Source organism: Crocodylus porosus, unplaced genomic scaffold (assembly GCF_001723895.1).
Source record: "Crocodylus porosus isolate Cpor-Errol unplaced genomic scaffold, CroPor_comp1, whole genome shotgun sequence".
Classification (NCBI taxonomy): Eukaryota; Metazoa; Chordata; order Crocodylia; family Crocodylidae; genus Crocodylus; species Crocodylus porosus.
Genome location: NW_017728906.1, coordinates 185,111,042 through 185,137,566, shown reverse-complemented (window position 1 = coordinate 185,137,566; position 26,525 = coordinate 185,111,042). Strand labels below are relative to the sequence as shown.

The following is a 26,525-nucleotide window of genomic DNA, read 5'->3' as shown; positions in this document are numbered from 1 at the left end:
AGTGTCGAAGGCCTTCCGAAAGTCCAGGAAGACTATGTCCACTGCTACCCCTGCATCTAAGGATTTGGTGACCTGGTCGTAGAAGGCCACCAGGTTGGTCTGACAGGACCTGCCTCTAACAAACCTGTGTTGGTTGCCCCTATGCATAATCTCCTCTGCTGGCCTCTCGTGGCAATGTGCCAGAATAATTCTCTCAAAAAGCTTATCCAGGATTGAGGTAAGACTAACTGGCCTATCGTTCCCCGGGTCCTCCTTCCTCCCTTTTTTGAAGATGGGAACCACATTGGCCCTCTTCCAGTCCTCTGGCACCACACCAGAGCACCAGGAGTGCTCGTACAGCCATGCCAGCGCTCCCGCAATGACCTCAGCTAATTCCCTCAGCACTCTGGGGTGGAGATCATCCGGACCAGCTGACTTGAATACGTCCAGTCCCTCCAGAATTTCCCTGACTAGATCCTCCCTGACCCTTGGCCTAGGTGCACCTCCCCTGGGACCTGAGGGGATCCCAGTGGGGGCGCTGATCTGGTCCCTGCTCAGGAAAATGGAGACAAATAGGTTAGCTTTGTCGTCTGGTGTGACGACCAAATTTCCTAGAGTGTCTTGCAGGGGCTCCACGTTACCCGGTACCTTCTTTTTGCCCCCTATGTATTTAAAAATCGACTTCTTATTGTCCTTAATCTGGGAAGCTAGTCGCAATTCCATCTCCGCCTTGGCCTTCCTGACTGCCCCCCCTGCATCCCGGAGCAACTGCAGCATAGTCCTCCCTGGTGATGGCCCCTCTCTTCCATTGGGTGTACGCCTCCCTTTTAGCTAGAAGACATTCCCGGATGCTCTTAGTGAGCCATGGGGGTTTATGTGCCATCCTGCTCCCTTTGATCTGTGTTGAGATTACCACCCTTTGGGCTTGGAGGATCATCTCCTTAAGGAGCAACCACTTTTCTTGGACACCTGACTACCCTCCCCTCCAGGACCTCAGTGCTTCCCTGACTATTCTCTGTAGTTCATTGAAGTCTGCCGTCCTGAAATCTAGGGCTGCTGCCTTGCTGCAGGCCTTTGCCACCTTGCGCTGGACGGTGACTTCCAGCAAGGGATGATCACTGTCGCCCAGGTGGTCGAGCACCCACATCCCCCTCACCAGGTCATCACCCGTGGCCAGCACCAGGTCCAGCAAGGCGTCTCCCCTGGTGGGGCTGTGAACCCCCTGGGTTAGGTGGAGGTCCTGCATTCCGGCTAGGAACCTATGTGAGCGGTCAGACTTGGCTGACTGCTCTTCCCAGCAGATGTCTGGAAAGTTCATGAGGACCAACTCCTTTGACCTAACTACCTCTGTGAGCTGACCTAAGAATTCCTGGTCTAGCTCTTCCCCTTGGTTGGGTGGTCTGTAGTAGACCCCCACCGTTAAGTCTCTTTCCCCTCGACTGCCTAGCATTCTAACCCAGAGCACTTCCGTGTGCCCCTTCTCTGACCTTGTGCTACCTGGTGAGAATGTGTATTCCTCCTTAATGTATAGCGCCACACCCCTGCCTTTCCTCCCTGTCCTGTCCCTCCTGTACAGCCTATAGCCCTTGATATTCACTGCCCAATCATGCGTTGAGTACCACCACGTTTCAGTGAGCCCCACTATGTCTGGGTTGGCGTCAGCTAGCAGGAGGGTAAGTTCCTCCTGCTTATTTCCTATACTATGAGCATTTGTGTAAAGGCATTTGAGGCCTCCTGTGGATGTGTGCACTGGCCCCCTAATCATTCATTAACATGCTTTTCCTAATGGGCATTAAATTCAGTACCTCTAATGTAAGGCACTAAATAAATGCACATTAGGTTTCCCTACTGCACAATACCAAACGCGCATGCTTTTTAGTGACTCTTAATGCACAGTAGCCTATTTTTACTGCACATTAACATATTAGCATTTCTTTGCCATGATGCTTTAAGGTGAAGTAAAATAGGCTACTGTACATTAAAGCACATGGGTAGATGTATGCATATCGATTTGGAAATGAACTATGACTGAATACACTACAGAGGTCAAAACCATTTCAGGGTATCATCCTTCTATCACTGTTATATTGGACTGGATTCAAGCCAGCAACCAAAGGTGAATTGTCTCAGTAGCAATTCCATGTTCACCCCAAAATATTTTTAAGAATAAGTTTTGATGTATATAGACTGTGGATGCAATGCTATGGCTCTGGCTCAACAATAGGCAGCACACGCTCACAAAGTCTCACAGGTAAAAGGCTACAACTAAGGCTAATGGAGTACATTATCCATGGATACCACATTACACATGCAGTGACGGCCAGATCCTATTCCACCCCAATGAAATCTCTGGGGAAAAAAATTAAGTACATCTGTCTTTGTAACACACCTTCCTTAAGACAAAGTCACAGAAAAGTGAGAGGAGATGCATGGGCAACTGGTGCCTCCTGAGTTAGGAGGAGCACTTGCCCCCCCTAGCAGCCATTCAGCAACCTGGGGGGAGTTCCCCCTATGGCTGATCGTGCCAACCTGGAATGGCCAGGGTGCTTCTCCTGGTGCCCCCACTCCCTGGCTGGCACTCTCAGGGGGGCACCAGCGCTCCCACCTGCCCCCCTGCCTGTTGCCTAAGTGGGGAACACTGGGTGTCAGGGGCATACCAGTGCTCTCAGGGGGTGCACCTGCACCCTCATGCACCCCCTATGTATTGCCACTGAGGAGATGGACCCAAATCACCTTTTGCATTGATGGTTTTTCAGGGTGGAATAGGATCATGCTTAGGCACTATTCTATGGAAAAGAATTCAGCCCAGAGGGTACTGTGTTGCCACCCAGTTGAAAGACAATTGGACAACAGTTGTCTATTCCCTTGGGGTGGGGGAGGTTACTGTCTTTATTTCATTTGGAGGCTGCATGTATATTTTCTGCCAGTCTGCTTTAAAGATGTCAGAGGTAAGGAATTTTGTGGGTGATAACTTGTATTGGACCAACTGCATGGCTGTGATAAAGTTAGACAAGCTTTTGAATGGAAGGCATTCTGCTTCAGGTCTGGGGAGGGAAGCATGCACAGCAATGATGACAAAGTAGGGGAGCTGTGAAATTGGATGGGGAGAGAAATTCTCATAGGGTAGCAAACATACAATTAACTGGGACATCAAAACCTATCAGAAGGGAGATGGGTCATTATCACCTGTAGTGTGAAGGAATCATTTCAGGAATCAGGTAGACAGTAGAGTGCCATAAAGTTAATACCAGTGTTCAGTCCTTGCTGCTTAGTGTTCAGCCAGCTTATGAAATTTTGTTCCCAAATTCATCTTTTATTAGATAGATTTCCCTTGTGCTCGAGGTCAGAAAGGGAGCAGTTTTTCTGTGAGAATTGTACTCCTACTGATATTTGTATTTCTGTCCTTTATACTTCTTCTGTGAGAGCTCATTCTGGCTGGACAAGGTTGTGCACACTCTTGCCAGTGGAAGTTCATTGCCTCCTGTGAGTCAGAGTTACCTGCACAAAGGGGCCTTTTACCATGTACTTTTGTCTGTGCCCTGCAGTAAATCTTCAGTTCTTGGTGAATCCTGATACTTCCTCCACAACCATTTATATTGTTACCTCATTTAACTCACAGCAACAGTAGGTTCAACTGAAGAGATGTCTGTCTTTCCCAGTTGGCTATTAGAGATTGAGGGAAGCCCATGGGAGACCTGAAACTTCTTGCAGTTGCTGTTTTCTGGCCAGGCTACTTTATAGGAGGGAACCATGGATGAATGCTTGTGCTCTTTTGGCGCAGGGGGTTTTCGACACATGTTGAGCAAAGACTTCAGTTCCGACCTGAAATTGTCGTTGAGCCAGCAGTAAATGAAGGGGTTGTAACAGGTGCTGCTCATTGCAAACCAGTGAAAAGCAAAGTATAAGGCATTGTTAGTGCGAATAGTCTGGCTGGAAAGGAGGACAACGTAGCAATTTAATGGGAACCAGCAAACAGCAAAGAGGACAACTAACATCAGCATCTTAATGGTCTTTTTATTCTTTCTACGAAGGGCAAAATACTGTTCCGTAGTCACATCCCCTATAGCACTGCGCAGCCAAAGCTTCTTGGCCACTGTTAGGTAGGCAGCAGAGATAATCAAAAGGGGCAGAACATAGAGCAAGATGAAGGTTGTTAGGTCCAGATACTTCCAGAAGAGATCAGCTGGTTCAGGAAAATCTGGGACACATAGGCAGCGGATAACTTCTTCACTGTAAATAAGAGGATCAACAACAATGAATTAACTAGCCTGGTATCAGATAAGAAAGAAATTAGAAAGGGAAGCCTTCACACGAGAAGGCTGAGGGGGGGACCTGGTGACCATCTATAAACTCATTTGGGGGACCAGAAGGGTTTGGGAGAGGCCTCGTTTCCCCTAGCACCCTCTGGCATAACAAGGAATAACGGCCACAAGTTGTTGGAGAGTAGGTTTAGACTAAACTTCCGTAAGAACTACTTCACGGGCAGGGCAGCTAGGATCTGGAACCAACTTCCAAGGGAAGTGGTGCTGGCTCCTATCCTGGGGGTCTTTAAGAGGAGGCTTGATGCCTACCTGGCTGGGATCATTTGAGCCCCATTTTTTCTCCTGCCTAGGCAGGGGTCAGACTTGAAGATCTACAAGGTCCCTCCCGACCCTACTTCTATGATTCTATGATCTGTAATAAAAATGTACCTTATAAAAATGTTACTGTTAAAACACTTCACAAACATAATCCTCAGCACAAATCTCTGAGCATATCTGATAGGTGTTAACATCCTTATTTTACAGAAGAGGAAATGGAGACAGAGACAGAGAGAGATACAAAGCAGAGCAGGAGTTAAATCGGTACCCATGAGTTTCTGGTTCCCAGCAGTAGTTTGAATCAATGGAGACACTGGCTGGTGTCAAGGCCAATTTTTACCAAATGAGGATCTGTGCCTCTGTCTTGCTAATCATAAGAAGAATAAAACTAAAGTAATAGAATACAAATACAATAAGAACTGGAAGGCAACCATAGTGTAAACTGCAAATTATAGGTCAAGTCTCTAGTTCAATTATAGATCAGTGTGGCCTCTGCCCTTCAATGATCTACCAACTTATCACTTCTATGCATCTGGTCTTGCAGACTGCAAGTAGGGACCATCCTTACCTGTATTCAAAAGTGAATAATTTTTGGTAGATAGCATGAGGGAGGGAGAAACAGGTGGCCATGATCCAGATAACTGAGATGTAGACAACACCTTTTGCAGTGGAAATGCGAGGTTTCAGTGGGTACATGATAACCTGTGGGAAATATACAGTAAAACTTCTGAAAATTGCACCTTATCTCCCAGCTTTAATTACTGCAGGAAACATCACATTGACTGGCCAGATGTTGCGTGGCCAGCGACTATACACAGCTCCAACTGACTTCAAATGACAGAAGCTGAAGTTAATTATATAAAATGAACTATTTTCACTGAGGAACATGAGTAAAGTAAGCAAGGGTGCTTCCAGGAGTTTGCAACTTTAGGGCAATGCACCAACTTCAGAGGTGCTCTATGCAGGCATAATCTCTGCAGCTGTGCATCTGTTTGCAGGTTGGGTCTAATTAAACAGGATAAATAATGGGGAGACGCACAAAACTTTCACATTCATTCTCCCTGTATAAGACAGACAGAATTGTGGGGGACAATACATTTGGAGTTGGTTCAAAAAAGTTCTGACAGAAAATGCATTTTTTGCCAGTTACATTTTTGACAAAATTTCACTATTTTTGCTGCAAATTTCAATTTTCCATTGGGAGAGCCTTTAAGAAAATCCCTCCTCCATCTGGCAGGTCCCTGGGCTTCTGACCATCTCTACCATCCCATCTAACTTCTGCTATATTGTATTTACTCCCCCTTTTGACATGATATCTGAGAGCTGCTTAAGTAAAAAAAACATATCATCACACTGGCATTTCCTTACATACCTGACACTATGTTCATTGAGATCTGAGGTATAAAGAGGATGCGATTTAACCACTGCTTTAAAGCAAGCATTTCCAGTTCATCAAGACTTAAGAGCACTCTCACCTGATGCCTGTCCACTGCAATTGCTGTGAGGGTTAGGGCAGAGACGTGCAGAGAGCAGTACTGTGCAAACCTACTGACGTGACACATTCCTTTCCCGAAGATCCAGGTACTGTTCACAAAACGAGCCTAGGAATAATCCCACGATGGAACAGAGTCAGCTTTTGAGGCACCTGCCACATGCATTATTTCTACCTCCTTTCCCAAAGGATGGAATTTTCAGGCTACAAGTTGTTTAACACAGCGATTCTCAACCTTTTTAGACTCAAGCCACCCCATTCAGAAAATGTCAGTTCTTTGTTTTCGGGCATTTTTTGATTATGGAACAACATTAAAGCAATTCTTTGGTCACGGAAAACTCAGAACACAGTAGCTCAGAATATTTTTGACGCTATGGATTCCTATTTGAAATCTCTGGGTTTAAGTTGTGAATCATGTGTGGGCATTTGTACCCACTGGTACTTTTAAAAGGATCTTACAGCACCCTGGTTGAGAATCACTGGTTTAACACAATCCTATTTGTTTTATCTACTCTTTCTTCTTTAAATGATTTGCTGATTTCTGAAACCTGCAACAAGGCGTTAAACAGATTGGAGCTATCAGGAGCTGATCTGACAGTCCAACTGTTCTGATGCTACTTACTGATCCAGCAACTGCATCAGATCAGTATGGTGAAGTGACTTCTGGTGTTTTTATTTTGCTTCCTTCAGAATATTTTCCTTGTACCTAAAGAACTGTCAGTAAGTCATTTCCTCCTTTACAGCCCTTTGTGCTGGGTACACAGATCACCAAGCATCCCTTAGGTGGTACAAAGCTAGTATATCTTTTCATCAAATCATGTAAAAGGATACTGACCATTAATCATTGTTAAAGGGAGAATTATACTGTGTTTTATATTTATTTATGTATTAGACTGCAACGGATTATTGTACTGAAAACTCTTCAAGGAAGAAAAATAACTAGATGCTGTTAAACAGCACTGTTATTATTGCTTATATAGTGCTGAGAATGTCTTTTGCCTTAAGCACATGCATCTTTTTATTATTAACATCAGATTTTCAAACCAATCATATAAAATCAGAGAAAACATTAAATTTGCCAAAGACTAATTAAATAGACTGCAAAGATCACTAACAAGCATTTCTACAGAACATCCATGCATGCACTGGAAGCAGACAGACTAGGAAATACTTAACTGCCAACAATAGGATGAGTAAAAAAGGTTGATTAAATCGACAAGAATTCTTTGAGCATCACTGGAAGCTCAAATTGCATCTGTAATATGGTACCTTTTGTCATTACCTAGAAAGGAGATCCACATACTAAGCCATTTCTATAATTCTCTTACCAAAGTTCACATTTTAAAGGAAAGGTAGAGGGAAGAGACTTTTGCTGCTCTGTCTTACCAAAGTAAAGGGAGTATTGAGAAGCGTAATCATTATGTCTGCCACAGCCAAATTTACAATGAACAGGCTGGTGGCAGATTGCATCCTCTTGTTCTTGACCACGACGTGACACACCAGGAGGTTCCCAAAGAGCGAGAAGACAATGATGAAGGAGTATGCCGCAACTAGCAGGGCTTTCACCATCAGATTCTGGGACTCTGCTCCATATCTGCTCCTGCCCACAAAGTTCTGCCACTCAGCAAGGGTGTAGTTATCCCAGGAAAAGAAACTCGAGATGTTGGGGATTCCAAGAGTTCCTTCAAAACTTCCATTGATGGGTGACGTACCTCGTTTTTCAAAGGCATTAACTAAAGATGGGAGAGAGAGCCAGATGTAATGAGAAACCATGTCTGATAAGCTGCAGCGTTTTTCAGGTTTAGAAATAACTCATCTACAGTAGTGCACTGCGAGCCCATCAATGGGAGCTTTGATGATCAATAGTTTGCTGTCTTTAATGCAAGTAATCTTCATGCCTAAAACTAGAATGTGGTAATTATTGTAGATGAAGCAAGCACACACAGCCCCAGCACACAGCTGCCCTTCACTTGGGATGTACTGTTCCCTCTCTGCTTGTCAGTACTTTTATATCTTAGGCAAGCTCCCATCGCATGAAAGCTGCTACCAGAATCTCTGCCCATTGGATTGCATATTAGTTCTACTCTGACGTGGTTGCTTTGTGCAGGAATACACTCCCCCTGGGCTTTGCTCCATGCTCCTACATTTGTAAGAGAACTCCATCTGTGCTCAGAGAGACAGACACATCTCTCTATCCGCTGAGTCATAAGCACCTGACCTCCAGTCTGACTTGCACAAGTAGCTGCTGATTTTATGCAAATTCTGTAGATTTCAAAAATGTACACTGTGCCTGCTATATTCTAGGAGAGATTATAATTCAGAGATATAATTTTAAAATGTGTTATAGACTAGATTCAGCTACTTTACTGCATTGCAACGTATACTGTATCCAATAGTAACAGGGTCTAGAGACTAATAAAACAGAGAGAATAACAATGTTAAGTCAATTTACTCAATTCATAGGTTTTTATCCTTGTGAACCAAAATGTTACGGGGCTATTATAAAACTGCTTAAGCCTACATTAAAGGTAATTTTTTATTATCGCTTCCAAAGATTTCTCTCACATACATGGAAGCCAGGCTTCCTATTGGCAACTCTTTTTCCTTGTGGTCAAAAGAATAAAAACTGGATTTTGTATAGTTGAGGTTTTACATGCACACAGTGTGTTATTTGCACATATTCAAGTGTTGAATATTCAGAAAGAGGATATCTACTTTTATGTTTCACAGGACAACAGTAGGTATATGCCTGCATGTGTATGCACACGCATGCACGAACACACACACACAGCTTTAGAGACCGACACTTCCTAGAGTTAGATTCTGCCTAATAGTCTACAGGCCTGACTCTCTCCTTCAAAGGATTACCACTGTACAGGCCAGTCCTCAACTTACGTTTTGAGTTACTAAGTTTTGCACTTACAACATTTATAAATTGATAGCGTTTCAACTGCATGATGTCAGTTTCGACTTGCAACGTTTGATCCAATGCAACGCCATACCAGCGAACAAGTTCCCTGCGTTGCTCATCTACCTGGAGAACATCTGTCCAAACTTCCTTGGACACTTTCTTTAAGAAAGCAGACAAGACTCCAGGAAAACCTGCAGCCAAGACTTCTGAAAAGACTCCAGCCAAAACCCTTCAAAAAGTCCAACCAAGAACCCTTCAAAAAGTCCAGCAGTCACCTCAAAGTTAAGTCCTTCCAAATCAATGTGATTGTTATTTACAATATAAATACATTAATGTAGCTATGCTACTCATCTATAATTGATCGAATACAAAATTCTGTGGTATTATTGGTGAAAATAGGGTATCGGGCTGTAGTTCAGGAACTAATCCCCCATTTATAACATTGTTTCTTCTGAGAAAATTGGTTCCGAGTTACAACATTTTGACTTAAGATGCGGTTTTCAGGAACCAATTGCGTCATAAATCCAAGGACTGCCTGTATGTTTTTTCTACTAGACCGGTCTCTGCTCAGTCATAGTATTAATGGAAAACACTAGTGATAGTGTTCATATTGAGTAGTGTCCAAGAGCTCCTATCAAGTTTGGATCCTCAATCTGCTTGGCCATATTCAAAGGCTTAGTAAACTCTTTAGCACTGAGTCTTATTACGTAAATAATTAACCTCCATGGTGCAAACCATATTTCCACAAAGCAGCAGGAAGTAGGGCATCTGGTCTGCTTCTTATGGTCTCCAAAGCAGTTTAACATGCTGGAAAACACTTACCTAGACAATGTTAAACCCTCCATAGAGCTTATTTGCATGCTGCTTTTTTCTGCAACCATTTCCATATGAACTCTTTTCACAGTAAGCAATGTCAGAGGAAGCTTTCCAATGAGTAGGCTATCAGCTGGCAAGAGTGCTGTGACTGTTCATCATCTGGGCTGGGCAGAGAAAAATCTAGCCGTAGCCAGTTCAGAATTCTCTGGTCCGTGAAAAATGTCTAAGTATGTTGCCAAGCAGGATTCTCCCCTGACTTGGCAATAGCAGGAAAACACCAACAGTTTGACAGTTCGATTTAATGAGGACCAGGGGAACAAGAGCTAAAATGGGGTGGCAAAAAGCTGGTTCAGTTTTGCCAGGGACTAGACAGAGCGCTTGGCTTTTGCATTTCTATGCAGCTCAGCGTAGGCTAACAATGCCAGGGGAAGAGAACAGTCCCAAGATCAGAGGGTGGGGAGTTAAACTGGACAGTCCCAGGCTGAATGCATAACTTTGTCTTCATATTCTCTACACAACTTCTAGCCCTAAGACCAGATTCTCTCTCAATAGTTTCAACAGACAGACAGCCCTCCCTTCTGCCAACCAACCCCAGAAATCTTCCTGCTCTCCATATTCCCCTTAACATGCCCACTGGTCTCACTCTTACCCTCCACCCCACTTCTACTTTCCTCTTCCAACCCACTCTCTCATTTAGTATTTGTTTTTACCATAGATGCCATCTTCCTAGCTTTGGCAGCTGGGGAACTGTTCATTAAATCAAAAGTATCAAACCAGATCAAGTCTCTCACAAATCTCCCGCAGCGTTTGAAGCCGGATAATTCCCTAACTCGATCGTTCTTTAATTTCCCCTCCTGCCTTGGTGTCAATCACTTTGGCATTTTTCCAAGCAGCTGATAAAGCCATTTTCGTTTCTTATGAGCAGTCTTTCAGAAAACTCTGCTCCCAGTATAGTCTGCCTTGCCAATCAAATTTCCTGAAAAAGATGATTCAGCCTGTTAAATACATCACAGGAATAAGGTAGCCAAGGTCCTTTGGGTGAATCCAATATCTTTTATTAGACCAACTGAAATAGTTGGAAAAAAATTTTTTTAGCAAGCTTTCAGGTTTAAAAACCCTTCATCAGGCTGAGGAAGCCTCTACAGTTGGTGTGTGCCATCTGGGAATAGTTGCCATTCACTGTGCCATCAGTGAATATAAATATCGCTAGAATCTCTTTGGGCTTTTATTAACTTTTTAAAGGAAAACATTTTGGCAATAAGAACACAAAGCATATGAGTGACAGGAGATGCCCTGAGTAATGCTGAATACATCACTGAGAAGTTTCTGAGAAGGCCTTGTCTTTATTACTAGACCAAAACAGACTACACCATCCGTCAGCATTTTTATATAAAAGCATGTATATCTAGAACTGTTATGAAACTGTTATTTTTTTTAAATATTAGGCAGGTTTATCTTTATGTCCTGTGGCATTACCAGGTAATAACTTTGTGTTCTCTAGTGAAATTTGAGAAGGGTAATATGTTCTAGTAGTGTACATACACCCACTATGAATTACAACTAGGTAAGGAAACCTTATTTTAGAAACAATGATGAAGAGAAACACTGGAAAGCATTTGATCCCATACGGAAACAGACAAACCACCTAAAAGATGCAGTGTTAGTTCCCTGATGACCTGGGGCATGCCTGGACTGTAAGAAAAAAAAGGAGCTCCATTCAACCATGCTTTTTTATGACATTTTTTGCTTAAATAAATCAGGAATCTATTTATTTTCAGTAGGAAATTTTATTTAGCTAGCAAGATATATAAAATGTAAATCCTTCTGATCTAATGCAGATAATTAGCAGAGCCATACAGCTGACACCTACCGTTTACATAACATTGTAAATGGCTTTTTGTGAAAGAAACATTTTAACTTACATCTGGTAAACATTATTCATAATTAGACTGAATGTAGGTTAGAAAGCTTTTGGCATCTAGCTCCCCCCAAAAGTCTCTGTTTGCTGCTATAAAATTCTCTGCTAGTCCTATCTGACAGGCAAGACTGCTGCACAAGGACAGCCATTTGTGAATGGGAAGAAGAATCAGACCATCAGCTCGTTTCCTCATTCCCCAAAATGACTTGCAGGGCTCCTCAACAGTCCAGAAATCTGGTGGTGGAAGAGTGGCGGCATTGCCACTCCCCTGCTCCCAAATTTCCAGAACTGGGGGAGTTCTGCGAGCCAGATAGCATGACCGTGTACCGGTACGGGGCTGAATCAGAGCAGCAGGTAGTGCAGAGCCACACTGACTCCATGTAGGATCTATCCAACAGACCAGATCTGGTAGGCAGGCAGCTGGACTGACCCTGCACCACTGATCCGGCCCATGGGGCCAAACAGGTGAGCACCACTGTCCCAAAGGAACAGAGTGCTTTGTAAATTCTACAAAATCTTTTAATACCTTGTGGGCTACGTTCAGTATTTGATGATTTCCACAAAGTACTCCAGATCTCAAAAGTTTACTTGGTTTCATAGCTGCAGAATCAAATGCAGACCCATGATGGCAGAGCCAAGGTAACACAGCTGTAAAGCTCCACCTTACTTCAGGAACTGTCCAAGCTTCTGTATTTCCCCTGATAATTACTGTATGTAGTGTAGTGCTTCCCAACATCCAACTGGGGGGGGCAGTCAGGGGGACTAATGAACCATACAGCCCAATGAAAGCCATGAAGGCTTTGCACATTATCAGTGCTAAACCATTGAAGGCTATACTAGCAGTATCTCAGATATTTCAATGTGATAGGTCACTTGGAAAGAAGTAAAAAATTATCAGAAGTGACCTTACAGTGGTTTCATGCTGTGATCATATTATTCTAGTCTAGAATTTGTCCCACTGGAAGAGAGCTCTGCTGAAAACTGTGATGTTTCAGTGGGAATACTGAAAAAGAAGAGAAGAGATGTAGGAAAAAATATCAGCTAGAAAAGAAAAGGTAAGTCCATTTTGCCCAGTATTGTCTTAATGCCTCAATCTTTATGTAAGCAAAACTCATGTTGACTTCTCTGAGAATCTCATTTAAACAGCTATCCTACATATTTCATTCGAGTGACAGAAGTAACCAGCCCAAGTCAACTTAAAGCCTCTGGCATTTTCTAGAACTGCACAGCAAAAAAAGCATTTCTATATTTTGTGATATTTTGCAATAGATATAGTGTAGTTTCTCACAGAAAGCTAAAAATATGTCTAAGTCTGGCAGTAATACTTTTAACACTACAAGTAGCATTTTGGGTCCTCAGGCTTCTCTACTCCTACTGCAAAAAAAAGAAAGCAATTCCCATTATGCCTGCAAAACTTCGCATATTGCTCTTAGTCAGTGGTGCTCAACCTTTTAAAGCAGTGGCACATGTACTTGTGATCCAACTGCATCATAGGCCACCATTCCCCTCCAGCAGGGGAGGGAAGTGGCTGCCTGTATCAGAGGGAGAGGAATGAAAGAGTAAACTACACCTGCCCTAGGGGAGAAGGGAAAGTAAAAGCAGGAAGAACTGCAGAGATCAGCAGAACAGTGTAGGGCAGGGCAGGACAGGACATGTGCCAGGCATTGATCCCCTGTGCTGTAGGCCAGATCCAATCACTCTGGGGGTTGGATCTGGCCTGCGGGTCATACATAGGTCAAGCACCATTACTCTAATTTATTCCTCTATAAAATTCAAAAAAGATTAATACATTTTGTGGAAGGCAGAATTCTTTTATATACATTCCAGTGATGCAAACAAACCTTAAGAAGTTTTACAAAGTAAACATTTTGAAATACTCTAGGGATTCTCTCTCAAAAAGTAGTTTTTTTACTGTTAGACATTTAATAATGCAACACCTAAATCACGTTGCATTCACAGTATCACTAAGAACTACTATTTCACACAAGGAGTAAAACATTAAGGCAAAAATAATTTATGGTAAAATGCTATATAAAACATTGCATATTTATTTCCTATTTCTTCACAATTTTGGCAATATCTTTTTATTTAATGAAACCAGAATCATCTTCTATTTCTTCTTGATGCAGTGGTGTTTTTGAAGGGGTCAAATTCATCCTGTAATTTAAGAAGGTAAATAGGTTTTTTTTTAAAATACTAAAAAGTGCTGAATAAAATAAAATTATTACAAGATCAATTTAGAGCACTGGTGGGTCATTTTATTTAATCTCTTTTTCCAGTAGGTAGGTTTAATTATTTCGTTTTCTTAGTTCTTATTTATTACTTTGAATATAAATGCAATTCATGGACAAACTGTAAATACAATGACATTCCAAGTAAGACAGTAAATCAGGCTAGAGTTAACTAGACTGGAATAATTATTCCAAAATCAAATCAGTTTCCAAATGAGCTCACAGCAGGAGGTATACGTAACTATATTTTTGGGGGATCCCGGAATTAAATTATGGCATACTCTTATTTTCTTGTATACTAATAATCACAATTAACTATGTACTGTGATACTGCAATAGCATCAGCTGCTTAGAAACTAAGATGATGTACCGCAATTTAAACCCTAACATAGACAAGTATTCTGCAAAAAGCACTGAATGAATCTACGTTGTAGTAAATGTACATATGGAAACAAGTCCGTTTCTTTTTGGATGTGGGTTGCCAAATATTCACTTGCATGTTTATGAACCGCAGTTATGGCTTTTTTTTGGCTCCTAAGAGCTAGAAGAGTTAAACTGCAAAATTAGTTTACTTAATTTTAATAGACAACATAGTACTATTAGAAATAGATACAAAAAAAATCCTGACTAAATACTAGCTATTATTCTGACTACATATCTTTAGTCAAGCAATTTGCAAACCAATAATAAGTTGCAAAAACTGACGAAAAAAAGCATACTGTACCTCGTCCGATTCAAAATCAACTCCCTTACTCAGGCTTTGAGAATCTGTTTTGCTGGATGTAGATGTACTTGACACCCTTGATGGTTATAAACAGAAACACATATAAAATCATAATAGAACATGCCGCCCATACCAGATGTTCCAGTGAATTTCCCGAGTGACTGGACCAGATCTTATAAAAACATTATTTGTAGTTCCCCCTCTCCTGTTAAAATGCATATACTTAATGTAACAAATGAGGTATTAATGAAAGAGTGAAAATCAGCTGCCTGTTAGCTGATGATTAGGTGGTGCCAGTTTTTCAGAACAGACCAACTCCCAGCTAGGCCACATACTAACCTGGTGAGATTTTCACCAGTACCCATCAAATCCCAATAAAAACAATAGGAGCTGGCCTAACAACAACAAAAATATCTGATCTTCTTTGTAGATTCAATCAGCTATAGATAAAAGCACCATAAAGCCCTGCTGAAGCATGTAATCTATACAGATATTGGGCGAGCCAGGTCCAACTAATAAGATGCCTCTTCTGGGCATGCACTGTGCTTGGCATGGGAGTACCCCAAGCTAAAAGAAAAGCAGTCTTGTTTTGTTTTTTTTTCACATCTGTAAGCGGCCTTGAAATCCGTTGTGATAGTTTAAAAAAATGAAATTCAAATCTCTGAAACACTATGAAGCCTGTGCATGTCATATGTCATAATTTTTATTTTTGCTTTTAAATTTAGTGAAATGTGATTAGAAATAAAAATGATAAATTCTAATGAATAAAAAGTGAATTTCAGCTAATGGAGCCCTTTATAGATAGTGACAAAAATGAAGTGCTGTGATCCAATAAATATGCAACATACCAGAATGGTTTACAAGACCTCCAAAAGTCCTTAAGCCATTATAAAAATAAATGTACCAACCTCTGATTTACTTTTGAAGCAGTAAAAGGAATTTCTTCCACATCTGAGTCATCATCTACAATGTCCTGGAAAAATATAAAACAAATGATATTTAATATCTACTGCTTTTGGCTAGTACTGTGGCCCAGGGTAGACCCTGTTGAAGTGTGACACTCACAAGGGACAGAAAGTTTATCGTGCTTCTTTGGGAAAAGGGGAGGATGAGTACATTTTGTAAACAGCAACAGCTTCCCAGTGAGAGATGCAGGCATGGGCTTGGGAGAGGCAAAGTCTCTACGACTTATGAAGCAGGAGAGTAGGAATTGATAAGGATGGGAGAAAAAAAATTAGAAGAAAATGTTTACCTATTATGGAGGAAATGAACAAGGGCTGGGAAGTGAGATTGTGTTGGGCAGGGCCAGATGTCCTCCTAGGCAAGAGGAAGTAGAGCAGAAGAGGGTGGGGTGCGGGAGGGCGTGGACTGTTTTTGATCTCTGAGGTATTTAGAGGTGGTGTTTTGTTATACTAATTTTATATTAATATTTTATTCTGTTTTTATAAGACTCAATGTGGAATCTCCAACCCTGAAGGTTTTTAAGACCCCACTAGACAAATCCTTGACTGATATAGTTGGGGGTGGTCTTGCTATGAGTAGGAAGCTGGACTTCCTGAGATCCCTTCAAGCCCTAATTTTCTATGATTTTGTCTTTTATTGTAAGCTTCCCTGAGCATTTTTTGGGCAGCATATACATCTAATAAACAAATATTTTTGTTTTTGCTTGAAAAGGGCAGATAATTAGAACACTACAAAAAGGCAGCAGTATTGCAACTTTACAAGATAGTTTTTCTCACCTCTGAGTAATTCTTAGCAGATGAATTCCGAGAAGGCTGTTGCCTTGAAGATTTAAAGGCTAAAATAAAGCACATGAAAACACATCACAAGTGTTATCTAAAAAGAGTAGTTCTCAACCATTTTTGTACCAGGGCCCATTTGTAAACATTGATGGCCAGTCCCGAGCTGCTGCCTCCCCTCCCTGCCCAGGCCCCAGCCTCCCCAGTGTGTGGGGCAGGGGGTGTGTATGGGGCAAGGAGATGTGTGTGAGGCATGGAGGGCACAAAGCAACCCCTTGCAGTCTGGAACTCTGTCAGCCTGCAAGGGAAAAGCCATGGTTTCCCATGTTTAAAGGAGAATCCATTGTTAAAGGTTGTTAATCCATTTTTAAAGTCTGTTCGCAACCGTTTCAAATATTCTGGCAACCCACAGGTTGAGAAACAGCGATCTAAAATACCCATAATTTATTACATGATCAGGTCATTTCACACAACGTTCCACCTTCAGACTTGCTTTACAGTTTCTTCCATGACAAATCAAAATTAAGCAGGATTAGATCTTCTCTGAAGTAAAGTAGCAACTGAGTCTTTGCTGGGGTCAGAAAACTGAAAAGAAACCTGCCATTATCAGAAGCTTCCTATTCTGGCTGAGAAAAATTTAATTACACTGTTCAAGATAAAGAGGACAAAAGTTAGGGAAATGTACAAGGGTGTTTCAGAAAGTAACAGAGGTTTTGAAATAAAACCATTTTACATACAATGGTCGTTTACTGGACTATATCACTTCTCCACATAATCATCAGGGATTCTGTTTTTCTGTTTAAAAATCCCAACTTTTCTGATTAAGCCCCCCAAAGTCCACTTTTCTCCACGATTAAAATGAAACGCCACTAATATATGTATGTGCATTTTATTTATTTATACACACACAACTGGGCCCATATCCTGGTGAGCTAACGGAGCAGGAGGAGCTCTGATTTTGTACGATAAAAACAAAATCAAATGCCAAAATACATTGGTATTTAGAATGTATTTTATTATAATGATTGAGGCACTGGTATGCTTCCAAAGTACTTTAAAATTGTGACTATATCAATAAACATTGTGTTCAACTGATAAATAAGAGCTATTGAACACAAGTTCCATTTATATAATGTGTCAGAACGTATTTGCAGTGCTCTTATTTTAAGTAATCTAGGCAATTCTTTTCCTGTATTTTATGTTGCATGCTTTCTATACTAAGGCATGATGAATCTAATACTTGTAGCACAAGACATCAAAACTGAATCAACCACTGATTTCCCCATTCCCATCTACCATACTATCCAAGACAACAAATATATTCATAGCAAATACCACACTACACCTATCTTCCTGGTCAGTGCCTAGACCTTTTGTATCGCTGATACTGTGCAGTACTCTCGGACAGAAAATGTTAATCAGATTAGGAAGTGAATCAGCACTGCTATATGAACAACACTATGTTCAAGAACACTTGGACTAAATGCGTATTTGGATGCCCAAATGCACTGAGATGCTCACAGGCTGACTGATTTTCTAAACTCAAAATGAAGTTGTAGATACATCTTTAACACAAAGTTGTAAACCAAGAACTGGATTTGCAGATATTTTCAACCAGCAATTAACGGGGGTTCCATACATATGAGATATTTTAGACCATGTGTTGTTACTGTAGCAAAGTTCTTGATGTCTGTGGAATGTATCAAAACTCTCTCACCAAGTCAGCCTAAAGTCAGCACTAAATGATCTTGCTTGCTTCTTTTTGTAGGCAGCATGGGCACCTGATTATTCCTGCAGTGAGTTAGGGAGTCTTAGACAGTTGCGGTGTGGAGGGCCTCTGGAACAGTGGTGGCCACAAATATCACAGACAGTCCGCGTGATGTCATGCAGCAGATGAAGGAGGGGCTAGGCAGCAGAGGCAGGCAAGGCAAGCAGCAGAAAATAAAGCAGCAAGTCAAGCAGGGAGAACAGACTCTCCCCAGCCCCCCAGAAAGCAGAGCAGCACATTGGGCAGGTGTGACAGCGCCATGCCCGAGCTGCCGACTCACTGAGCTCCAGGTGGTTGGCATGGGACTGGGGCGTGGGAAGAACCCTGCCCCAGATGCTGCTGTGACTGGACCATCACCTGAGATCCCATGCTGGGTGACCAAGGTCAAACAGGAAAGAGAGAGGGCACCTCCAAGGAACTGGGAAGAGGAACAGCTGAAGGAGCCACAGCAAAGTGGCTCTCCAGTACAGTGGAAGCAGCAGGCATGCTTGTGGAACAGACAACTGGTGGGAGAATGGACTGTGCTCAGATGCAGCATAGGCTGATCCAGGACCGCACTATACCCTGCCAGATAGAAGAAAAGAAGAGCCCACATGATAGGAGCAACCTGCCAGAAGGAATAGGGAGCTCAACCTGGTGGGTCAGAAGTGGTGCCCAGAGCACCAAACTAAACCCATGCTGTAGGAGGGGTAGCTCAGTGCACCAAGGTGTCACTGCCCTGCCTGACTGACAGGCACAAGCTATTTATGTTATATCATCTGTTTGGCTGTAAGTCCCAAGATAGAGTCACAGGCACAGTGTACGCAGATCTGATGCTCATTGGGCATCTAAAGAAAACAGAATCACGTTGCCGCCCAACTCGTCACTAGAGTTTGGCTATAACACCCAAGCAGAAAGGGGTGGGATATAAAGGGGAAGAGGAGCCCCACAGAAGCTATATCAACATGATCACACCAGGGCTGCCAGAGAACTAGATACCACCTCCTCGCAAGTGAAGGTTCATCTGGAAAAACAACAAAATTGTGGTGTGTGAGAAAGCTAGGTGCAACATGACCAGGTGACCAGGGCATGCCCACAGCCCAGCAGTGGCTACGTCAGGTGTGGACCTGTCACACAGGGGAAGGGGATCTGAATGGCCCTTGGGGAGGGCAAGGGACGAATCTGTAGCACACCTGTCATAAAGGCTGGCCCCCGTTGCTCTAACAGTCCTCTGGTACCTGGCCAATCTCCCATGACCTCATGAGGATCATTATTAAGGGGTCTGAAAGAACTCTGCCAAATCTTTCAGTACCCTAGGATGAGGTCCATCCTTCCCTGATGACTTGAATTCATTCAGACCCAACAAAAGTTTTCTGTCTCTTGTTAGCTCCTCCCTCAGCTTGTCCTCTTCCTTATCCAGATAATCCTCATTAGGTGTCTGGCTGCAGCTTAATTTTTTTTTTTTGTGAAGACTGAGGCAATATAGCTGTTGAGCAGATGCATCTTCTTTGCATCTTCTGTTAGGAGTTCCCCCTGACTGGTTAGCAGAGAGCCCAGTGTTAATAGAGGACCCACAGAAATGGACTATGGGGGTTTTTGCCTTCCTCTGCATCAGACGCATGGTCCTCTTCCTTGGATCTCTCAAACATATTTTAACAAACTACTTCCTGTCCTTGTAGCAGCATCACATTGAGAATACCTCCAGCCCCTGTGGCAGAGCATGGTGTTTTGGGGATTTGTAACTGGTAGCTGTACAAAAGGGTTGTTCATGAAGTTTCACAAACAGGTTAGACATACACTTGTACAGGACAGTTTGAGAGAGGAATGATCCTGCTTTTAGCAGGGAGTTGGACAAAATGATGTTCTACAGTCCCTTTGAGCCCCATTTTTCTATGATTCTATTATAAGGCATCTAAGTGGCTTAGATGCTGTAGGTGACTAAATGTCATTCTATCCCAATCAATTAATTTTATAATACTCTCATTTCATCCTTATGACTGACAAAAAAGGAGCAACAGTCTCAAGTTGCAGCAAGGGAAGTTTACTTTGGATATCAGGAAGAATTTTCTCACTAGGAGGACAGTAAAACACTGGAACAGGTTACCCAGAGAGATGGTGGAAGCTCCATCCTTTGATCTTATTAAGACCCAGACAGACAAAGCCCTGGCTGGGATGATCTTGTAGGGGATGGTCCTACTCTGAACAGGGGGTTAGACTAAATGATCTCTGGAGGTCCCTTCAAACCCTAATTTTCTATGATTCTATGACAGTAACAAAAAAACCCCAAAACAATGAGGACCACCCACCCCCTGGAGTCACTAAGTCCACTTATGCACTTGCTGCTTTTTTCAAATTGGGGTAGAATAGTGACACTTCGGTGCTTAAGATGACTTACTCAAGGAGTTGGAATAGAATCTGGTCCTCATCATTTCCGTAATAAACCCTGGTGACCTGAGCTCAACCGTATTAAAAAACCCTGGCCCTGGTTATTTCTTATACTACCTCTACTTTGTAAAAACTCTATTATTTATTGCCAATGAGTTAGCAGAGTCTTTTATCAACAAAATGCCTACAGAACAACCACCTATCAAATCAAGGTAAGCTAAAAACATGATCCTTCTGAGTTTGCTAAGGAGTGCTAGAAAGGAACAGAGTGGCAGATAGGGGTATTCTGCTCTTCATGCCCTTGAGGGGGCATGAGGACATAATGGATGTGGAAGTGACTGTGGATATTTCCAGTTAAAAATATTCTGAATCCCTATGCAAGGGTGCATGTACACCAAGAGTAGAAACCATAGGTACAAGACTTGAAGGAGGAATTAAAAGTGTCTCACGTTTGACATGCCAGGGATCTTGGTTTTCTCCAATAAAAAAAAACAAAACAAACCCCCCAATTTTCAGTTTAAAATAAGAAATATAAAATCCACATTTTTCAATTATTAAAAAGAAAACCTTAATCATGGAAAAAATGTGGATTTTGGGTTACTTTTTTAAATTGAAAATTGGGGATTTTTTTTTTTTTTTTAAATCAGAGAAAACCAGGATCCCTGGACATTACCAATTTGTCAAACCTATCATTATTTTTTATCCAGCACCATCCCATCCACCATATTCACAAGAAATTTAGACTTTAAAAAAAAAAAAGATTCTGTGCTAAGATTTTACCGTTAACCTTGTCTGGTCAAAAGAAAGGCCATTTCATATATACTTGTGAGGCTCTTTAAAAATAATTTCCACATAAACTTCCAAAGACTGAGAAAAATGCTAAAATGTCTGAGTAGAGGATAATAATAAAGCGAAGTTTAAAACTTGTGATGTGAGAGCCCATGGAAAGTCTGCAAGAATGTGAGGTCCTGTGTGGGAGTAATGGCTCTTCCCTCAAAACCGCCTGGAGGACTGGGTCCGTGCAATTCAATATTGAAGACTGTACCAATTCAAAAGAGAGTTTTATGAATGCAATGTCAAACCCATATGCTGCTGTCTTGTTTCAATTAAAAATGGAAAAATCCAGTCCACTTCTGAGAGCTACTCCAACAATGGCCTAGCCTCTTATTACTGTCAGCAGAGGTGCAGAAGACCCATATATTAAAATAGAGAAAGCACTTAGATACCAAAATTATATAAATATAAAATAAAAATAAAAATAAAATAAGACACTTTTCACATATAATACTGAAATTATCTCATATTAAAGTTCTTTAGAAGAGTGAATTTTGAAAACTAAAATGAGCCACTTCTGTGAATGAAGGCAAGAAAAAGCCACTCAGAAGATCTAGTATTAATGCTGCTGTTCCACATAACATACTTCCAGAATACTTACAAAAAATGAGACCAGGAAGTGAGGAGCAGATGAAAACTAAAACTGATAGCAATGTATTTACTGTATTCAATATCATTATAAAAATGTAGCCATTAGATAACAAGGTTAATGTTTTAAGCACAAAAACAATTTTAAAATATTTTTTAAAGTTACGAAGTAATTAGATTTGTAAAAATCAATGATACAGTTTGTAACTTTAAACAGCAGAAAGCTGTGGAAAGCTACAATTTTGAAGACTGCTAGCACAGTGTACTTATCTCAGTGAAACAGATTTTGGTTTAAAATTGTAATTGAGAAAAAAAATGTGCTTTTCAAGGGCAGCAAGCCTCATCTGACCTACTCTGGGTAAACATGAATACTGTTTTCTTTACGAGAGTTGCTCTAGATTTATCCTCATCTAACAATTGGGATCCTAGCATTTTCACCATTGCATCTGCCACGTGTCCACAAGTATTGTTATAAAGCTTGGCTTATTTGCACTCATTAGTGCTTAGTGACATTTTCATCCATTAGATTCTACATGTTTCCTACAAGATCATATTTGGAGGACTTCAGAAGGCATGAGCATCTGTTCAGCTTGCCCTTTAAAGTGTTTCAAAGATTCACATGCTTGAAATGTCATGCCTGTCTATACCCTAAGAAATTTATTTCATTTGGTTAAATGGAGTTGAAAGATGGTAGTGGAAACCCTCAACTTTCATTTGAACCCCATTCACACTTTATTATTCCACTTCATGACAGCCAAAAGAATCTCCTTGCAATGGCTGAATTCTGACTACTGGAAAGGAAAGGAAACAAGATACTGCATCATAAAAGCAGTTAACTTCATTATGGCTTTTTGCAAGTAGGTAACTATGGGGGAGGCTGAAAAATGCTGATGCCGTACTGATTTTGAACGTACCATCAAAGATAGACATATTCTTGGTAGGCGTAGCAATAGGCTTGTAAGTTCTACCGCTACTGGATGACTCCTGGCTAGTATTTCCTGTAGAGAAAGTAATCAGTGTTCAGTTTTGTTCACAGGTCTACCACACCCACAATAATTACAAGTTCTAAAGAGGTGGCCTTGCCCATGCTGGAACAGGTGTCTGATGTACCCGGAGGCTGGCGGGTATGGGCAGCTTCAGCACAGCAAGGGCCATCTGGGTGTCTGTGGGAACGGCCGAGCACATGCCTATTTCCTACTGCTCTAGGTGGGGCTGGAGCAGGTCCTGGAAGGTGGCCCAGGTCATGCAGAAACCATGGCTTGTCATCCAAGTGTGCTGGATGACGCACAGCCAAAAAAGTACCAGGCCCAGAGGCAACGGGGCTAGAGACCCAGGAGGGTGTCAGCAGCCCCTGCGGTGGCATCATGGAGCCCTTTGTTGGTGTCCCTGCTGGCAACAGTGGCAGCAGTAACCAGGCAAGCGATCACTGTGCATAGGGGAGCCGGGTGAGGCAAGACAGCTGTGGGTCAGGTGAGTTAGCACAGCGGGCTAGCAGGAGTGCTAGCCGTCACTGCCAGGGGCAGGGGATGAAGCAGCTATAGGACAGGGCAGCATAGTAGCCAAGGAAAGAGCTGCTGTATACTGTCCCTGTGCTTGGCACACTGCTCTTGGGCAAGGAAAGGGCTGGCCAGAGAGCAGAGAGTGGGGCTGGCTTTTGAAGATGGTTACTGGGTGCTGGCAGCTGCAGCTGGAGCCTAGAGCTCCCCCCATGGTGATGCCAGGGGCCTAGTGCAGGGCTGCAAGAAACTGGGTGCTAATGTGCTCCCTAATCGATGCATGTGTAGACCCCAGCCCAAAAGGGTTTATACCACATTAGCTTACACCACTTTAAATTTAGGCCAAAGTAAATGCACATGTAGACATGCACAGTGTCTTCCAACCTGTGGTTCCCTAACCACTTCATTTTTTAAAATATTCATCCTCCTTTCAAATCATAGGATCTGATCCTGTTATCATATCCGCTAACACAGGCTCCCCAAGGCATCCATACTGAGCCTGGTGAAAACAGGCTTGCATCAAGCAAATCCATTTGTACAACTGGGGCCTTATTGCAGCTTTTAACAAAGGGAAGGAATGATACTCTTTAAAGTGCATAATCAGACACAGCCAAGCTACACATCATTTTAGGGCAACATTGAAAAGACTTGCAACAGAAACCTCTAATACTTACAAGACAAAAAACATAACTACTAACCTCTTCCTCTTCGAGACACTCCTCTTGTGGCTGCACTTTGTCCTCTTGTACCTCTTGCTCGAGCCCTTCCTCGCCCTCTTCCTCTGCTGGTCGTTGCAGAGATGGAGAACCCATCATCTGAATCATCGCTACCTTTTTGTTCCACTGTTCTCGTGTCCATAAGTTCATCATCACTAGAGAAAGTGGTGTGAACAGTTTCCTGAGATCGGTGGGCTCTAGCCCTGGTCATTGCCTGAAGTGAATGATAAATATAGAATATTTAATTTTAGTAAGGAAGTACACCAGGGTTGATTAGTAATGACATGGTCATACCATCCCAGTTTTGGGACCAATAACAACAACTAAAGGGCATCAAGTTGTGGTGTAAATCAGTTTAGAAAACAGAAATCTTCTTCCTAGTCATGCCGCAGTCACATTTAGTATACAAAGCCAGGATTGCTTATGAAACACTTTTCTTCTTTTCAAAGTCTACAAAACTATTTTTTATAATAGTCTGTTTCAGAGTTTATTATTAGGTGACCGTACCACACAATAGTTTGAAATGTTTTCTCTCTGTCATAATATGGTTATTTTTCTACTTTCAAGTGTGTGCAGCAAATAGTTAAGCCTCAAAGGCAAATAAGTTGCGTGACTAAGCTGTCCTTCAATGTAATAAATGTAGTAATAAAAAAATAAAACAGGAATGAGAGAACAACGTTTGGGGGCAAAGGAAATGTAGAGAAAGAAAAAAATATGAAATATAATCTGGAAAAAAGATGAGTAGGTTGAATTTTAAAATCTGCATTTTCAATTTTAACAAAAATCAGGGTCCAGTCCTCCTTAAACTGGAATAAGTAGCAAGTCCTCAGATACCATTATGCTTATTGTGTTACGGAAGTGATAAAACTGACCCATAAGTAGATTTGACCCTCCTAGTATTTGTAAAAAAGCACTCTTTTGCTGAGAAGTGTACAGGATTTCCAGTAATCTGTTTGTATAGCTGTCCTCTGCCCAAGTCAACTTCATTCCCCTTTTTAATTTAGGCAGGACCTTAAATCACAGATGCAACTACATGAAAGAGTAATAGAAATAACTATTACTGGACTTAGGAGCTAGCATGCCACATATACTAAAAATGAGAATTATGGGGTAGCAGCAACTCCTGACTTGATTATATTTCTAATCTAATAACATATTTATGTTCCAATAGAAACTAATAGTCCCATATTCCTATGCAAAGTACTTGATATACACTAGGTTTGCAATTCAGGGTAATTACCTCCCGGACTTCTTCATCCTCTTCTTCAGTATTCTTTTTTCTGGTCTCCCTAAATTTTCGCACCTGTATCATAGAAAACAAGTTTAAAAAAAAGTTTTTTCTGTACATCATCATCCAAAATAGGGATCAGCACCCGAAGGTCCATGAACCCGTGTGGATTTGATAGCATTTGGTAACAGAAGGCCCTGACCACATTGCAATGAGACTAGACAGCAGGGGTTTGGCAGGAGGAGGGAGTTCTGCCTGACAGCGCCAGGTAGCAGGGAGAAGCAGTTCTAGTGCCAGCCCACCTCAGACCCAAGATGGCTTATTCTGGCCTGCCACTGGAAATGTTGCCGACCCCTGATTTAAAATTAAGTGAGCAAGTAAAAGAGCCTTTGCTTTAAAAAGGTACAATAAACTACACTTTCAGAAAGTAATCCACACAATCTTTTGGTTTATACAGGCAGTCCTTGGACTTACAACACAATTGGTTCCTGAAATCCTCGTCTTAAGTCAAAACATTTTAACTCAGAACCAATTTTCCCATAGGAAAAACAATGTTATCAATTGGGGATTGGTTCCTGAACCACGGTCTAATATGCTATTTTCACCAAAAATAACCCAGAATGTTGTACTCAATCAATTATAGATGAGTAATATAGCTACATTAAGGTATTTATATTGTAAATAGCAATCATATTGATTTGGAAGGACTTCTTTGAGGTGACTTTGATGGACTTTTTGAAGGGCTCTTGGTTGGACTTTTGGAAGGGTTTTTGGCTGGAGTTCTCAGGAATCTTGGCTGTAGGTTTTTCTGGAGTCTTGTCTGCTTTCTTAAAAAAAAAAAGTGTCCAGGGAAATTTGGACAGATCCTTTCCAGGGAGATGGGCGATGCAGTGAACTTGTTCACTGGTGTGGTGTTGGATCAAGTGCTGTAAAGTCAAAACTGACATCAGAAAGTTGAAACAGTTGTCAATTTATAAACACTGTAAGTGCAAAACATTGTAACTCAAAATGCTGCAAGTCAAAGACTGCCTGTACTGGACGCGTTTTGAACAGAATTGAAAAACATCATTTTGCCAGGAAGGCTAGCTACTCTGATCATAAAGAGCAACATATTTTTTTTTTTACAAATATGAAACAAATT

At 41.7% G+C, this 26,525-nt stretch overlaps 2 protein-coding genes across 2 annotated transcripts in view; both read right to left on the bottom strand.

Moving 5' to 3' along the window:
• Positions 1-3,022: 3,022 nt before the first annotated feature.
• On the bottom strand, positions 3,023-9,149 carry GPR83 (G protein-coupled receptor 83). Its single transcript, XM_019530327.1, has 4 exons — positions 7,438-9,149; positions 6,035-6,160; positions 5,128-5,261; positions 3,023-4,209 (listed from the first exon to the last, which is right to left on the bottom strand). The coding sequence occupies exons 1-4, from the start codon at positions 7,822-7,824 to the stop codon at positions 3,588-3,590; spliced, it is 1,269 nt and encodes a 422-aa protein (XP_019385872.1). The 5' UTR covers positions 7,825-9,149; the 3' UTR covers positions 3,023-3,587.
• Positions 9,150-11,545: 2,396 nt separating this feature from the next.
• MRE11 (MRE11 homolog, double strand break repair nuclease) overlaps positions 11,546-26,525 on the bottom strand; it is a 37,959-nt gene continuing 22,979 nt past the window's right edge. Inside the window, exons 13-19 of the mRNA XM_019530321.1 lie at positions 25,397-25,459; positions 24,139-24,370; positions 22,859-22,942; positions 16,391-16,449; positions 15,560-15,624; positions 14,652-14,727; positions 11,546-13,853 (exon numbers count right to left, since the gene is read on the bottom strand). Coding sequence (XP_019385866.1) covers positions 13,800-13,853; positions 14,652-14,727; positions 15,560-15,624; positions 16,391-16,449; positions 22,859-22,942; positions 24,139-24,370; positions 25,397-25,459 — 633 coding nt within the window. The 3' untranslated portion in view covers positions 11,546-13,799. The remainder of the gene's footprint in view (positions 13,854-14,651; positions 14,728-15,559; positions 15,625-16,390; positions 16,450-22,858; positions 22,943-24,138; positions 24,371-25,396; positions 25,460-26,525) is intronic.